Source organism: Notechis scutatus, chromosome Z (assembly GCF_049901735.1).
Source record: "Notechis scutatus isolate UNSWTSFEM ecotype Mainland chromosome Z, rNotScu1.2, whole genome shotgun sequence".
Taxonomy (NCBI): Eukaryota; Metazoa; Chordata; class Lepidosauria; order Squamata; family Elapidae; genus Notechis; species Notechis scutatus.
The window spans coordinates 133,129,012-133,144,536 of NC_142025.1; the positions used below are offsets into that span (position 1 = coordinate 133,129,012).

The 15,525-nt window shown below is 41.2% G+C and overlaps 1 protein-coding gene across 3 annotated transcripts in view; it reads left to right on the top strand.

Annotated features, from left to right (window-relative positions):
* Nucleotides 1-1,545: 1,545 nt before the first annotated feature.
* The window catches only part of DOC2A (double C2 domain alpha), a 33,316-nt gene continuing 19,336 nt past the window's right edge, over nt 1,546-15,525 (top strand). Inside the window, exons 1-3 of one of the 3 annotated variants that reach the window (XM_087945005.1) lie at nt 1,546-1,853; nt 5,666-5,914; nt 12,488-12,567. In XM_087945005.1, coding sequence (XP_087801131.1) covers nt 5,686-5,914; nt 12,488-12,567 — 309 coding nt within the window. In that variant the 5' untranslated portion in view covers nt 1,546-1,853; nt 5,666-5,685. Of the gene's footprint in view, nt 1,854-5,665; nt 5,915-12,487; nt 12,568-13,121; nt 13,351-15,525 lie in introns of those variants that run through there. The other 2 variants (XM_026682292.2, XM_087945006.1) reach the window with 2 other exon arrangements.

Here is a 15,525-nt window from a genome sequence, read left to right on the forward strand (position 1 = left end):
TGGCTTTCTTGTCTAAAGTAAGAGTAGAACTCACTGTCACCTGGTGATTGACCCAAAGTTACCCAGCTCGGTTTCATGCCTAAACCAGAACTCTCCTAGTTTCTAGATCTACATCATACTGAGGACAAGGACTTTGCTCAACTATCGTAAACTTTGGAAGGTTTGGGGCCTATTGCCCACTTATTTCAGAACCCAGGCCTAAGAGCAAATTCAAAGGTTGGGCTCTAATTAAGCCTTACTTATCAACCAACTTGAGGGGGTAGATTCCAGTCCACCCTGCCAGGCCCAAGGCAAGGTTTATATGTTTGACTAACACTCAAAATGTCATTCAATAGCATATGCAGCATCACAAACATTTCCTGGTTTGGAGTAGGTCCAGGACAATGTTGCCATAGTAACCGGAGGAAGGGGGGGGGGCGAGCGGAAAAACTTCAATGCCCCACACTCAAGGGAAGTGATGATACTGTGCAGCTTCAAATGTTTTTGTTTTGATTCTGGAAATTCTCCTTCATAGCGAATGGAAGAAATGACAGCCAGCAGGGAGCAATTATGACCCTTTATGACTGGGGAACCCTAGTTGGAGCCTTAAGGAAATGTTGCAGAAGAGTTGTCGACCCCATCATATATGGAGTTTATGCTAACTCCTGGAAAGCCACTTATTGGAATAGAAAAAGGTTTTCTTGGGCTCCGTTAAGCTCATTGTAAGACTTTTCTGACCATCTTCAAACCTGACATCTCTTTTTAAAAATCTTGGTTAATTACAGTGCCAAACACGTTAGAAACAGGAAGAACTTGTACCCACATAGCATTTCTAGATAAACCTACACTCCAGCAGAAGTAAAAATAATAATTTCCTGTTGTAAGAAACCAAGCGATTTACTTTTAATCAGTTCTGCCCAAGTCATCCTCTCTCTCTCTCTCTCCCCCCTCTTACACACACACACACACACACACACACACACACACACACACACACTTTCTAGCATCTGCACATTTCCACACACACTTATTTCCCCCTACAGACCTCTTTGGAAATACCCTTCATCTCTTTTCATCTATAGCATGTTCCAGTCTATTTTTCCTCTTTTTTTCAAAACCTCCTTATTAACAATATCACATTATATAATCTGTATAATACAATTGTTATATTATGTAACTTCATAATCATAGAAATGCATTCTATTCTACTCCATTCCCTTATTCTGCCCTGTATTATCCCTTGCACTTATGGATATGCCTTCAACCATGTTTTGAGAGTAGCTTTTTTTTTTTGCACCCACCTTAAACCCAAGGGATATGACAGAAGTATTTAATAATTCATTGTTCTTTATACTCTCATCTTTCTCATGCTCTCTTTAGGAGAAAGAATGAGCAAAGCTTAAAATATATACCTCTCTCTGTCCAATTAAAACTGCAGAGGAGAAATCTTTTTATCATTATTCCCCCAAGGCACACATGCACACACCTAAATCTCGCCTCAATCTTGGTAGTTGATTTACTCATGCTAGCCTCGGATTACTTCTCTCTCACACCCTCTCTCTTTTCTTTTCTTTTTCTTTTTTGCTACGGCTGAGTACACACACAAAGTCTAATAGTTCCGCCTATTATCCTCTAATCTAATCTATGTATTCCATATCAGATCTCTGCACCGTCCCCCTCCCATTCTCAATAGAAACAATAGTCTCCACCTCTCGACTGCAACCCCCCTTCCCTTGTGCGCTCTTTCTCTCTCTCTCTCTTTCCCTCGCTCGTTCTCTCGAAGTCCGTGGGATCCCCAATCGATCCCCTCCGCTCCGCTCATTCCTTGCATCGTCTTCTCCTCACTGGAACCTGTTGACAGGATCTGCATCCAGGTAAGAGGGAGGGGGGACGGGGGAGTCCCGTGGGACCGAGTGGGAGAAGGGGGTGAGTGTGCAGCCTTTGGAGGAGAGGGGGGTGCGTGAAGATAGTTGCGGGGTGCAACTTGGGGAGAGACAAAAATGTGGGGTCACAATCTGGCAGAGTTTCCAAAAAGGCAGAGACTTGGCAGAGTTGTTCGGCAGGTGAAATTCGGGAGATGGGGGAAAGGCTGAGACAAGTTGTGGGAGGCTGCTATGGGGCCGAAAAGAGAATTTGGGGGGGCAGTGGCGAGAATGTGGAGGTGAATGGAGTGAAGATTTGAGGGTATTAGGATAGAAAGCAATTCAAACCTGCTTCTTCAAAGAATAAGAGGCATCCGTGGTGTAATCTGGGAAACAGGAGGACATCAGTTGTACAGATGTGGGATATTCAGGGGAAAAGTTGGGGTGCAATCAAAGGTGTCAAGATTCAGAGATGGCTAAATTGATTCCTGTGATGGGAATCAATGCGGAGGGCAATTCTGGGAAGCTATGAAACTGATTGAGAACTGGTGGACTGAAGCATGGTTGGTTCAAGAAAATACCTTCATGCAGACCTCTCTTCCCCTCCCCCTCCCTCTATTTTTTTTTTTTTAAAACCCATTTCAATTCAGCAAATTCATCCTGTGACTATTGTTTAAGAAAACTAATTCACTTAAAATAAGCCTCAGGCCAATACTAATTTCAAAATATACTGCTCTATTAAAATGTCATTAAGTGTCCAACAGAGAGAAATTCCTAATTCACTTATAATCATCTCACCATCGCTAAAAATTGGGGAGGGAGAGAGAGGCCAGTGCTGCAAAACATGTTCTAATTGGAGTTTGAAATTTTGTTGACTGATATTCCATTTCTCATGTTGCATTGATCTAACAAACCTTTGATTTCATGCCTGTTTTGCCCTTTTTCCTCTTGTTTTTATTTAAATGCAGTTCTCTCTACTCAGAAATAAACCTCAGCTCAGTGAATTCAGTGCAACTTGATTCCTATAAAGTGGCTAGACCACTGCAGTCTTGTAGCGCACCAGGCTATTTCAAACAATACAGTTCGGATGTTTATGATTTTTTTTTAAAAAAAATCTGTCGTCAGTTTTGTTCACTGCAACAACATCCTAACTTTTCACCTGCTTGCCACAAAGGAAATGGGAACCATGATTTTGAAAAGATGGATTTCACAGTATTAACAATATTTCAGCAGCAATATCTGTTGAAATATTTTCTGTTAGGAGAAAGAGTGTCAGAATTGCCAAAGAGATCAAAAGGAAATCTATAAAATAATCATTCATTTCATTCACCCAAACAGGGAAAGTTTCTGCAAATTTCGAAACAGCCAGAAAAGGGTCCCCAGCCCAAATTTTAGGAAGTCGGGAAGTGACTCACAGAATGGACCAGGAGAAACTGGGGTGGGGAGAAATAAATCTTTGAAAAACCATGGAGTTTGGTTCAGAAAAATATAAGCAAAAAAAGTAAAGGATTTGGGTCCCTTCCCTACAAGAAACAGCAAATGAGTGTAGTAATGTTATGTAAAACATAAAAAGATAAGTGGAGCTAGAATCACTAGGTTAATCTCCTCATTTATTCAATTTTTTAATGTAACATTTCCTACATGCATTAATGTATTAGCTTTTTCCTATAGATAAAGGTCTGTAGATTTTAGATTTACATTTGCAATAGAAAAAATGAAAACATCTTATTTTCCCAAAGTCATCATTCAGAATAGAAAAATGAAGGTGCTTTTTTAATGTGACTTATGACATCTACTGATGGAATTGACTGATACAGAATGTAGTAGTGATTTGGGGCATATATAGGAATACAGCAATGTTGTGGAGATAACACACTTTTGAGGAGAACCATAGACTTCTTCTTTGGTAGTAAATTTAAGTGATGAGTTACTGAGAGGACTCCAGCTAAAATAAGTTACTAAGGACTAAATGCAATCTGTTAGTAGACTGGGAAGAATCCTAAAATGTTGAAACACAAAACAAGGGAAATGAACAAGCACAAGCATGCTTAAAAATATTACAATGAGTCTGGACAGCTCTTTAGGAAGCCCACAATTCTACTAAATGAATTCTCAGTCATCATGTAAACTCTGTATACTGTACCATGCCTTACCAGCCATTTTCTGCAGCACATCTGTTTCTGAATACAAGGGGTTATCATCACATAGTCAACATAGAGTAAATAGCCTTAGGCTGTTAGGCTGTTTGACACAGCCAATTTCCTATGGTTTAGCCCATGTTTCTCAACCTTGGCCGTTTTCACATGTGTGGGCCAACTCCCAGAATTCCACAGCCAGTTGAAGTCCAAACATCTGAAAGCAGCTAAGGTTGAGAAACCCAGTCTAACATCAAGGTTATCGTGATTAAGAGAGGTGCATTTCTTACCTGGAAAGTATCAATTTTTCCTGCCAGAGGTTTTTTTTCCTGAAACCTACCTGAGATACCCTATAAAAAAATAACGAAATGTTTAGCTCAAAGCTTAAACATTGGTTATTTCTCCTGTGACACAGTAATAGATATTTCTTATCTACTACAAATTGTAGTTCACCATCACAAACAGAAATACTTGCTCATACAAGGGAATTTTTTTTGTTTCCTTTAAAAATAATGCCTAATTGAATTTCTCAATTCTTCCGACAACAAATAAATCTTTGCCTTGCCTTTTGCCTCCCTGCAAAGTAGCAAATTTGACCTGCCAATCATTCTAGTTTAGAGGGAGAATTAATCAATAATATTTATTTGGTCAATGACAAGCAAAATTTAAAAGTACAAAAACCAGTGTGAAGCAAATGAATGCAATAATATACTAACAAGTAGTAAAATAAATCACGTAGTATAATATTCACTCCTCTATTACTATGTTAATACAGTTCTTACCAGATGATAAATCTAAAACATCAATATGTACAAAATAAAAATAAAAACTATATATCCCCTAACCATTCATCAAACAACCAGCTAATTTGGTTTAGTGATTAAGGCTCTAGACTAGAAAGTGGGAGACCATGAGTTCAAGTTCTGCCATGAAAGCCAGCGGAGCAATTTTGGGCCAGTCCTTCTCAGCCCAATCAACATCACAGGGTTGTTGTTGTGAGGAAAATAGGAGGAGGAAGGTGTGTTAGATATGTTTGCCACATTGAATTATTTGTAAAAATAATAAAGGCAGGATATAAATAAACCAATATCAAGATGTATCAAACCTGAAGTATTACTTAAAACAAAGATAATTCTGTCTTTAGCTAATTATATCTTGCTTTGATTGCAGCAACATAAAATTTAACTGCTGCCCAAGTAATGAATGGTCTTAAATCTTGAAGGAGAAGGTTCATGTAAAATTTATCTGGTCTTGCTGGGAATTTACGAATTAGGAGTACAGGGTAGATTGACCTGATGTCTCTATAAAATTTATAACATAATAAGGACTCTGTGAGGGAAATAGGCAGCTTAAAAATGTGATAGGTGAGAGAGAGATGAGAGAGAGACAGGGAGAGAGAAGGAGAGAAAGAATGTGTGAGATTATTTCAACTTCTTTGTCACCACATGGGCAAATCTTAAAAAGTTTACATACAGTAACCAAAACATTAGGCTGCATTTTAAAGTTTCCCATTTCTGGAGATGTTGGATGCCACTTATTAAGAACATACCAGACACGTATTTCCTTGAGAATCAAGCCCAGTGGGTTTTATTCAAGCAAATTTGCCTAGGGCATCTTTGCATACCAACATACAACCGAGCGTAGAAATAAAAGATGAAAATTAATGAGTGAATTTTTCTCCCCTTTCAGCACAGCCGACTGCTCCTCCAATGACTGTCCGCCGTGGAGATCGTGCACCGGTTCCTATCCGAGAGCACATGGCCATCGATGTGTCCCCAGGACCGATACGACCCATTGCCCAAATTTCAGCTTATTTTCCTCATCCTGGGTTGGAAGGGGTGCTGACGACACAAGATAAGATAAGGGGTGAAGGAACAACTGTACCCCCAGGAACTGGGGAAGGAGAATCTACTGAAGGATATGATTCTGATGAGAACAGTAAGTATAATTCCCCTGTCTGTAGAGAAGACATGAGTTTTGATCAAACAATATTTTAATCCAAGAAAAAACAGCTGGTTACATCGCACATTCCATAAAGATTCCCTTTCATTGACTGTCACTTCACATATCAACTTCTTCTCTTCCTATATTTTAAGATAGAGACTACTTCAACGCAAATCCCACATATAGATGCTTGACAGCTGGCAGTTGGATTTGCACATTGTTCTACGTGCCATACAATATGTTTGTTTGATTTTGACTTAGCAGAATGTGTGAACTAACTCACTAATGGTTTGTTCAACTAATGTAATCACAACCATTGTGGTTTGCCAGCCAAGGTTTATGACTTAGCAAGATGTATGATCTAAGTCACTATAGTTTGTTCAATAATTCAAACAAGTCAAAGAACAAAGTGCAAATAGAACCAGCAGGTCTGCCTCATATTACTCTCATCTACTCAGTCATATTTAGATTTTTTTCCTCACACACTTACAAAGGCATATTAAAGTTTTGTGAATGGCCATCCAGAGGCTCATTCTTCACTTTAGTGTCAATGTCTAACCAGGCTGACATCCATATTCTCTCAAATGCTATCTTATGCAAACAATATGTTTGTCGTAAACAAGTCTGTCTTACAAAACAGTTCCCAAAAATATGGACAATTGAATCTTCACTGATTGATTAGGTGCCATTGACTCAGCAGTAGTTCCTGTCACAGGGGAAAAAAATGTTCATCTTCTCAACTTGTCTCTAACAGAAACTCATAATTCTTCGAGGAATATTCACTGGAGGTTTTTAAGAGGAGATTGGATAGCCATTTGCCTGGAATGGCATAGAGCAGGGTCAAACTTGGCAACTTTAAGACTTGCAACTCTCAGAATTCCCCAGCCAGCTGTGCTTGGAGACCCCTGGTATAGGATCAGCCAGGGAGTTGAACTAGAAGATTTCCAAAGTCCCTTCCAACTCTGTTATTCTGTATTCGTATATCCTTGTTCCCACCTCCAACCATCATTTCTATTGTTTTCCCCTTCTTTCTTTCTCAATCCTATCTGGAATACTTTATCTAAATCCACCATCACTTACATGACCTGCCCAAAGTGAGATTTTGGTCTTCTAAAGAGGTACATTTCTCAGTTGCACCTCCTTCAAAACATTCATCCACATACACTGTTCACTTAAAAGTGGTGTTTGTGTGAGCATTTGTCACATTTATAGCCAATATTCTGAGGAGAGTTTTGTGATCAGGTCTGCCATCATGACATTTAAGTGTAACTATCATATTGTTCTGAATCTTTCTCATTCTTTGTCATATATGCTATAAAATGTCCTTCACAACATCTCCTCTCCCCTATCCTTTGCACACTGATTTGGAAATAAAGTCTAGTGAATCTCCTGAGGTTTTAGGTTGAGTGAATGTAGGTGAGAACTAGAAAATAAAATCCCATTTTTGCCCTGAGGCAGTAGTACTTAATTTTAAATAGCCACACTCAGTGCACAATAAAATAATATTATGCACACTGGCCCATAGTAAAAGATAAACTTAAACAGTCTGCAGAACATGATTTGGTAATTCCTCTTCTCTAAAGGACAAGCAGAATGGAGAAGGTTGCACTTTTGAGCGAACTTACTTAGAAGATCATGTATGTATGTATGTATGTATGTATGTATGTATGTATGTATGTATGCATATGTATAATATATATGATTTATTTCCCCGCCGCCGCCAAATCAAGCTCTATTTAGTATCCAGAAGATTTAAGAGACTCCGGTAACTGGGTTCACATCTGGAGGGACACATGAAAGCAACTTGTCTCAACTATCTGGGCACTTTTTGGACCCAGAATTTGAAACAGGCACATGCACAAATTCATGCTTATCTTTCTCATAATTCATTCTTGTATGGCCAAGTTCTCCAATATTTGTTTCACTACTTATAATCTACTGTGATTAAACAGTCTCTAGATTGTCAGACCCAAAATCAAAAATGATACATAGCAATCCTTTCAAATGGAGGTCTTTATAGTTTCACCTCTATAGACAAAATCTTGTCAGACTGAGGACTCTGCATCTACAGTGAAGCATTAGGGAAGAGGCTGTCTTCACCCTCTTTCTCTCACACTTGGCATCTGGGCTGAGCTGCCTCTTACTCTTCTAGCATGCACCCCCTCCCCCCTGGAGACCCACCTCCTCACTACATTGGATCACAAGGTAAAGATAAAGGTTCTCCTTGCACATACGTGCTAGTCATTTCCGGCTCTAGGGGCGGTGCTCGTCATCTCCGTTACAAAGCCGAAGAGCTAACACTGTCCGAAGACGTCTCTGTGGTCATGTGGCTGTCATGACTAAACGCTGAAGGCGCATGGAATGCTGTTACCTTCCCACCAAAGGTGGTCCCTATTTTTCTACTTGCATTTTTACATGCTTTCGAACTGCTAGGTTGGCAGAAGCTGGGACAAGCTCACTCCGTTACGTAGTGCTAGGGATTTGAATCGCCAAACTGCCGACCTTTCTGATCGACAAGCTCAGTGTCTTAGCCACTGAGCCACCATGTCCCTTTTTATTATTCTCCGACTCTGCTACCCATCAGAGCAGAGCTAATTTTAGGCTAAAATTGAGTAGGCACTGACTTAGAGTGCCAAACCTTAGGGAGCAGCAATGCCTCCCTGTCTTCTTCCAAATGAAATGCTAATCTTGCATCACAGCTTTCTTAGTACAGGGACTAGGCAGTGATACGCAGTCACTCAAGCACAAACCAGTATAGTTGGGGCTTCGAAGGATGTTTCTTATGGATTTTGGGGTTGGCTTGAGTAGTCAAAGTAGTTGAGAGGAACCTCCAAGACTTCATGGGATTATCATTTGCTGCTTGGGAGACAGATGTGGGGAAAGGCTACTTGGGCTACCTGTGAATTTTCCAGAGACTTGTGGTTAGCAAACAGATTCTGAACAAGAATGCAACTAGCAAATCTGGGTTGCAAAAATTTGCCTAATCGCTAGGTGGCAGTAAAAAAATACAGAAATCTCTGTGCTGACCTCTAGTGGTCCTCTGAATCCCTGCAGCCTGGATCTGGTAACTATAGCTTTCATGCGCATACTGTCCTTCTCACAGGACTTACAATAGTGACCTGCTGCAACTGGCATTGTAGTGGGAGAGGAACAGATGAAGGAAAGAATTGGTTCCTGCACACATTTATTTTTAGGATTAGGAGAAATGCTGGATAGCCCTTGGATATCCAAATTTTTTGGAAACATGCCCCAGTTCTCACCTTCTAGTGCTTGTGCTTATGCGGAAACAAACATGCACAGGCCTTACCAATTTCAAAGCCTGAAACAGGTTTGGTAAACTTAATAAAGCCTGTGCACATTTATTTGTCTCAGCATAAGCACATACCTACTATTCTTGTGCAGAGAGTTACATGAACTACAGTATGAGCCGTCTTCAAAAATGCCATGGCACTGAAAACTCAGGATGTCCGTTTTTCCCCTTGGACCTGCATCAGAAGAGTTACTGAAGCCCCACAACCCGTGTTTCTGAGACAACCCATGCATGCAAATGTTCACTCAGGCATCTTCTCTAACAAAAACAACCTCACAACCCCACACCTCTACTGCTAACACAGCCCAGCATAAAAAAGATATCACATTTATATGCTCTCCGACAGGTGTACGTACACACGTACACATACAGACACCAATTCCCATAAGACAGGAGGAAGGGAGGGGAGGAAGGAAGGAAGGAAGATAAGTAAGTGGTTTAATGAATGGTAGGTAAGGGAAGGCAGGGGGGGGAAAGGAAGCCGACATAATGTTGTTCCCAATTCAAGGTGTGGCTTGGTAAAATAGGAAGAAATACCAGGTATTGCCTTTAAGCATACATGTTTATTCAGCGGAACAAAGTTCCCTCTAACAGAGAGGAAGCCCTGGACACACAAAGATTCTTGTATTTATACCTTTTTTTTACACTCCACCCAGCAAGGCTGGCACATAAGAGATACAGGAATCACCCAGAAAATCTGGCACACAGTAGATAAGATATCAAGATGTTCTTAGTACATAGGGAGGTTCTTTGGGGACACTGGGTGGTCCCTGGCATCTCAGGACATTGGGTGTTTTTCTCTGGGGACTTTCCACAGACTTGCAGGTGTCTAGAAATAATGGTGCCATTTGTACATACATGCCTTCCAAGCTCTTCCTAGACTCCGGGTCAACAATAGGAGTGGATACTGTAGATGTATGGATCACGAGAGAGACAGAGACAGAGAGAGAGAGACAGAGACAGAGATCTATGTTACCAGACAGAAGCATGCATCAAAACAGAAAGCCATCCAGAAACCCTTACAAATAAATTGTCCCAATACAAAGAGATACAATCTGATCACAAATGTATAGGGACATGTAAAGTCCTTTTCACGTGGGCTTTAAAGCTATGCAGCCTGGCTGAAGGCCAGGGGGTGAGTGGGGAGAGAAAGAAAGAATGCATCACGGTTTTTGCTTCTGATCTCTATGCATCATTCATCAGCAGTTTGTGCATGTTCACCATGCGCTCTGGGATCTGGCTTTTCTCAGGCATCAAAAGGGAACCTTGCTAGTGCCCAGCTAGCAAGAAATGCCTGGAATTGATGAGTGAGGAGAGGAAGCCCGTCCTCTTTCTTCTCTTCTGGTTGAGTTTTACAGAGTCAGGACTAACTGACTCCTTCATATCAATTAACTAAACCATGGTTTATTGAAAAAAGCTCAAATGATAGGTGCATACTACCTGCTGAGCCATTAAGTGCCCTAAACAGGACACAATGACTAGGCTCACACAACACAGCCAAGTCGGAAATAATATTGACTTAGTGCATTCGGTGAAGAAGCCCTATTTGTGAAATGGGGCAACAACGATAGGCCAAAGGCTAAGCAAGTAGAAGTGAATTTCCTGCCAAAAATGACAAAACGCAGTCCATGACCCAGGCCAAGAAACCTTTTTACTGTGGCAGACTATTGATCCGTACAATTTATAGATCAATCACAACATCTTGGAACACATAAAGGAGAGAATGCTTTGTTCTTGCCGCTGAGGAACTACAAATAGATCCTACATGGCTCAGATTAAGTCTTCTAGCTTTAAAAGATGGAACTTCTAGAAATGGCTGGGTAGGTTGGATGGATTTATTTGCTTATAAATGTCACCCAAATGTGTAAATATTTTTATGAAGACAGGAACGAGGAAAAGGCTCTAATTCACGAAGGCCAACGAGTTCTCCGGGCCTAGAGAAAAACAGCAGCAGAAGTAAATAGTGGGTCCCCAAGGTATGATCAAAAAGTCAAGATGGCAGAAACAATGATGTGATCATAGCTCTGCCTGGTTTTTAGGTGTGCCGATGCACTTAACAAACAAACAGAGCTTGAATTGCACTGTCACAGCTGCCCTCTGGATTGCTTTTTAAACAATCCTTGCAGACACCCCTGTGGGTCCTGAATAATTCACAACTGGGCAACTGTCCCAGTGAGAAGACATAGTACCCTAGGAAGTTTAATTTGCAGGGGGGGCGGGGGAAAGGCAGTGATAATGAAAATAGAATATTTCTTACACTTACTTTTGTGGAGTCCTTGGTGGTCTCTGAGCTTGGTTGTTTGTTTGCAGGCGTTTCATTAGCCAACTAGGTAGCATCATCACTGCAAGAGGATGCAGGGTTTGCTCCCTTTTTAGATACAATAGCTTGCCCTGCAAGTTTTAATAGGGGTGTGGTTTTCTGCTTGATAGTTCCTTAATTAGGGTTTTGTTTTCTGATTGCTTGTCTTGTCTTGTCTTGCTTATCTGGTGTTGGCTGCTGGAAAGGGTATATTCTGGACTTTTTGTTTCCTTCCTCTCTTTTGAACGGGGTGTAAATATGTTTTATTTTTATGTGTCTAGTGATGGCTGATTCAGAAACATGTGCCATGTTTCTTTGCTTTGTCCCATGGGAAACAGAAGCTCAATTATTATGCATCTTCAAACACGTCTACTAAATTTGTGCAATTAATTCAGGACATCACATTCAGTTTTCCTAGTGTCTAAATTAGATTATCAGAGGGAAAGGGAAGGGGGGCACTTGAGATATTCAAGATGAAAGTGTGTACTCCTATGCATAGTTCATGGACAGAGAACATTTATATAAAGATGTACAGAATTTGGGGTAGGGCATAATTTTGACGGACAGTGTTGGCCAGCCGACAACATAAGAGCACTTTCTGGTATTATTTGAACCCACAGTCAGTCTTTGTACAATTGTATACAAATATGCAAATCCAGAGATATAAACCAGTTCAGAGATGGCTAGGCTGGCCAAGCCTGATGGGACTTTTACTCAGTTCATCTGAACCAAGGTTGGATGGGGAAGATTTGTCTGGATCATGACTGCCTTGGGGAATTCTGGAAGTTGAAGTCCACATGTCTTAAAGTTGCCAAGGTTGAAAACACTGGCCTGGACAGATGGATGGAGCTGAATTTGCAGATTGTGAGTGGGATTAGAAAGACAGCTTGAAGGAAAACGCTGATAAAATGAATCTCTTTTTAACACTTGTTTTCCTTAATGCCTGGCCTTTTTCTAGCATCTCTTGGGACTCTTGAATTTGATATTCTCTATGATCCAGAAAGCTGCACCCTTGACTGCACCATCCTACGAGCCAAGGTAATCATTCTGACATTTGTTCCTTTACCAGTCCTCAAAAACCTCTTCCAAAGCAGCTTCTCCAAATTGGTGGGGTTTGGACAACTGTAGTTTTTTGTTAATGGAGACACAGCCCATACTGGCAATGGGGGAATCATTCAACACTATTCAACAGTAGACTGTGGAAGGCTGCTGAAAAGACACTGCTTGCTTTTCTAGCACCCTTCATGCCTTTGGATTCAGTCTTTCTGCATCACATGTTGCATTTTCACAATAAACGGCCTTGATTTAATAAAAGAGCCACACCGGGGGTGGGAAATCTCATTATGGAGCTAGCAATGCTCATTCTAGTCTCTCTTTTCTCCTAACACACTCATCCCCTTCTCTACCCTATCTAGAAAGCCTTTAAAAGTCAGGCAAGGGTCAGACCAAATCTCCAGGGTCTTCACCCAGCTGTTTTTCTGCAACTCTGACCCTCAAACTCACATACCAGCAGTACACAACACCCCGTCCTCCCTTTCTTCCTTCCCAGCTGGTGGGCTTGCAGCATCTTCAAGCATCTCGGCGGCGACGCGCCAGGCAACCGGGTATCCGCAGGCATCTGGCGTTGCTGTGGCAACAGAAGAGGACAAGGAGGGGGGGGGAAGCATGGGAAATACTGCGGCAGTTCAGAACCACAGCAAAACTAACCCAGAGCCCGCTACTTTGAAAAGAGTAGATGACCCTTATTCCCAACTGGCAGGTTTCTGTTTCCTTGGCGTCACCCTCTGCATCTCTAGAGATTGTGTGCAAACTATTCAGAGGGTATGTTTACATGAGTGAGGTTTTAAAAATATTTTTCTGACTGGTCTATCGTTTCCCTGTGGCAATTCTCCAGTGAAGGCAATTTAGCCGGAATTTCTGCAATGGCTCTGAAAAGGATTAAAATGCATGGCACCAATAGTTCTGGGATTTGAAGTGACATCTTTAGGCAACCAGTGGCATAAAAGTTGCCTCCCTAGCCAGGAAGGTAAATTAAGGCTTCCGTAATGGGGTTTCAAAAAGTCCAACCGCAGTTTTGTTATGAATTCCCCACATCTGCTGCAGTGAAAGTTAATCAACTATCCAGCTTGGTGCTCCGTTCCTTATGGCAGAGATCATCTCACTGTTCGTAAGTCTGGAATAATCCGACAAATTCATTGCTGGATAGAGAATTGATTGTGATTGTGAAACCCTTGGAAAGTGCCACTGGTCAGTATGTAGAGTGAAGATACTCTATGGATGTTGAGGAATGGATTTATACAACGCTAGTGAGACCACAGTTGGAATCTATATATATAAAAGTGAAATAGCACTCATGCATCATCATAAAATCTCCAGAACCATAAAGCCTACAAACTTGAGATTTGGCACATATATTCCTCTTGGCTTCTAGGTGCTCACTAAGAAAGGATTTTTCGAAATGACCATCAGAGCATTAGTATTTCATATATTATTATTAACATGCTCCGATGCTAAGGAGTTCTATGCCCTCCCCCCTCCTAAAAAGAAATCTGTTCCAAATGCAAAATGCAAGCAGAGGAGAGCAGTTTCAGTTTTAGTTTCACAGCAGTAACCAGCTTCAATACAGAGCAGTTGAGCTAAGCCACGCCCAGGCTCCTTGTTGTCTCCTTCTTGCTCACACAGCAAATACTGCTTCAGTTTCCAAACAGCCTTCAACTCTCTCACACACTGACAGGATGCTAGCCAGATGAATACCAACGGATGCTAGTAGACAGAGGCAAAATTTTATTACCCTTATTTTCTTCCCCCAAAACTAAGCCAAATCACACAATTTCATAGCAAAGCACGGGTACAGAGCTAGTATTACATATAGTTTTGGTCACTATGATACCAAACATATGCTGGGACCCTAGAAAGATTGCAGAGAAGAGCAGTAAAGATGATAAAGAGTCTGGAAGCTAAATCACACAAGGAACAGTTAAAGGAACTAGGTATGTCGAATAATTCTAGTCAAACAAAGAGAAGGATTAGCGGGGATATGATAGTTGTTTTCCAGTACTTGAGGGGCTGTCATAGAGAAGAGGGGATCAACTTACTCTCCAAAGCTCCAGAAGGCAAGACAAGAAGCAATGTTTGAAAACTTATTAAAGAGAGATCCAACATAGAAGGAAGGAGAAATTTCCTCACAGTGAGAACAATTACTCAATAGAACGGCTTACCTCTGGAAGTTGTGGAAGATCTATCACTGGAGGGTTTCAAAACAACCATTTGACCTGGATGGTATAAGGCAAGAGTCTTCAAACTCGGCAAGTTTAAGACGTGTGGACTTCAATTCCCAGAATTCCTGAGCTAATATGACTGGAGGAGGAATTCTGGGAGTTGAAGTCCACACATCTTAAAAGCTGTCAAGTTTGAAGACCCCTGGTGTAAGGTTTCCTGCCTAGAACAGAGGTTAGATTAGAAGACCTCTAGGTTCCTCCCAGCCCTGTGATTCTATGTTCTAATCCCCCTCCCTAGACCTATTCCAGGGTGGGGGGTATTAATCATTCAGACTGTAACAGACTATGCAATTTTTGTTTTGGCCTATGAAGAGGCCTCCTCTTCCTCCTCCAGGGCAGAGCTGAAGAAAATCCAGGTAGCCCTCAACATACGACCACAGTTGGGAACAGAATTTCCATTGCTAAGCAAGGCAATTGTTAAATGAGTTGTGCCTCATTTTACAACCTTTTTTTGCCACACTTGTTCAGTAAATCCAGCTTCCCCATTGCCGACCCCCGTTGGTTTTGCTTGTTGAAAGCTTATAAATGGTGATCTTGTGATCCCTGCAGCTGGAATTGTTGTAACTATATACCTTTTTCCAACACCTGAATTTTGATCACATGACACTGGACATGCTGCAGGGGTCGTAAGTGTGAGGAATGGTTGAACAGTCGCTAAACAAATGGTTGTAAGTCAAGGATTACCTGTAATAGGTCAGCCATCAGGCCCCACCACATG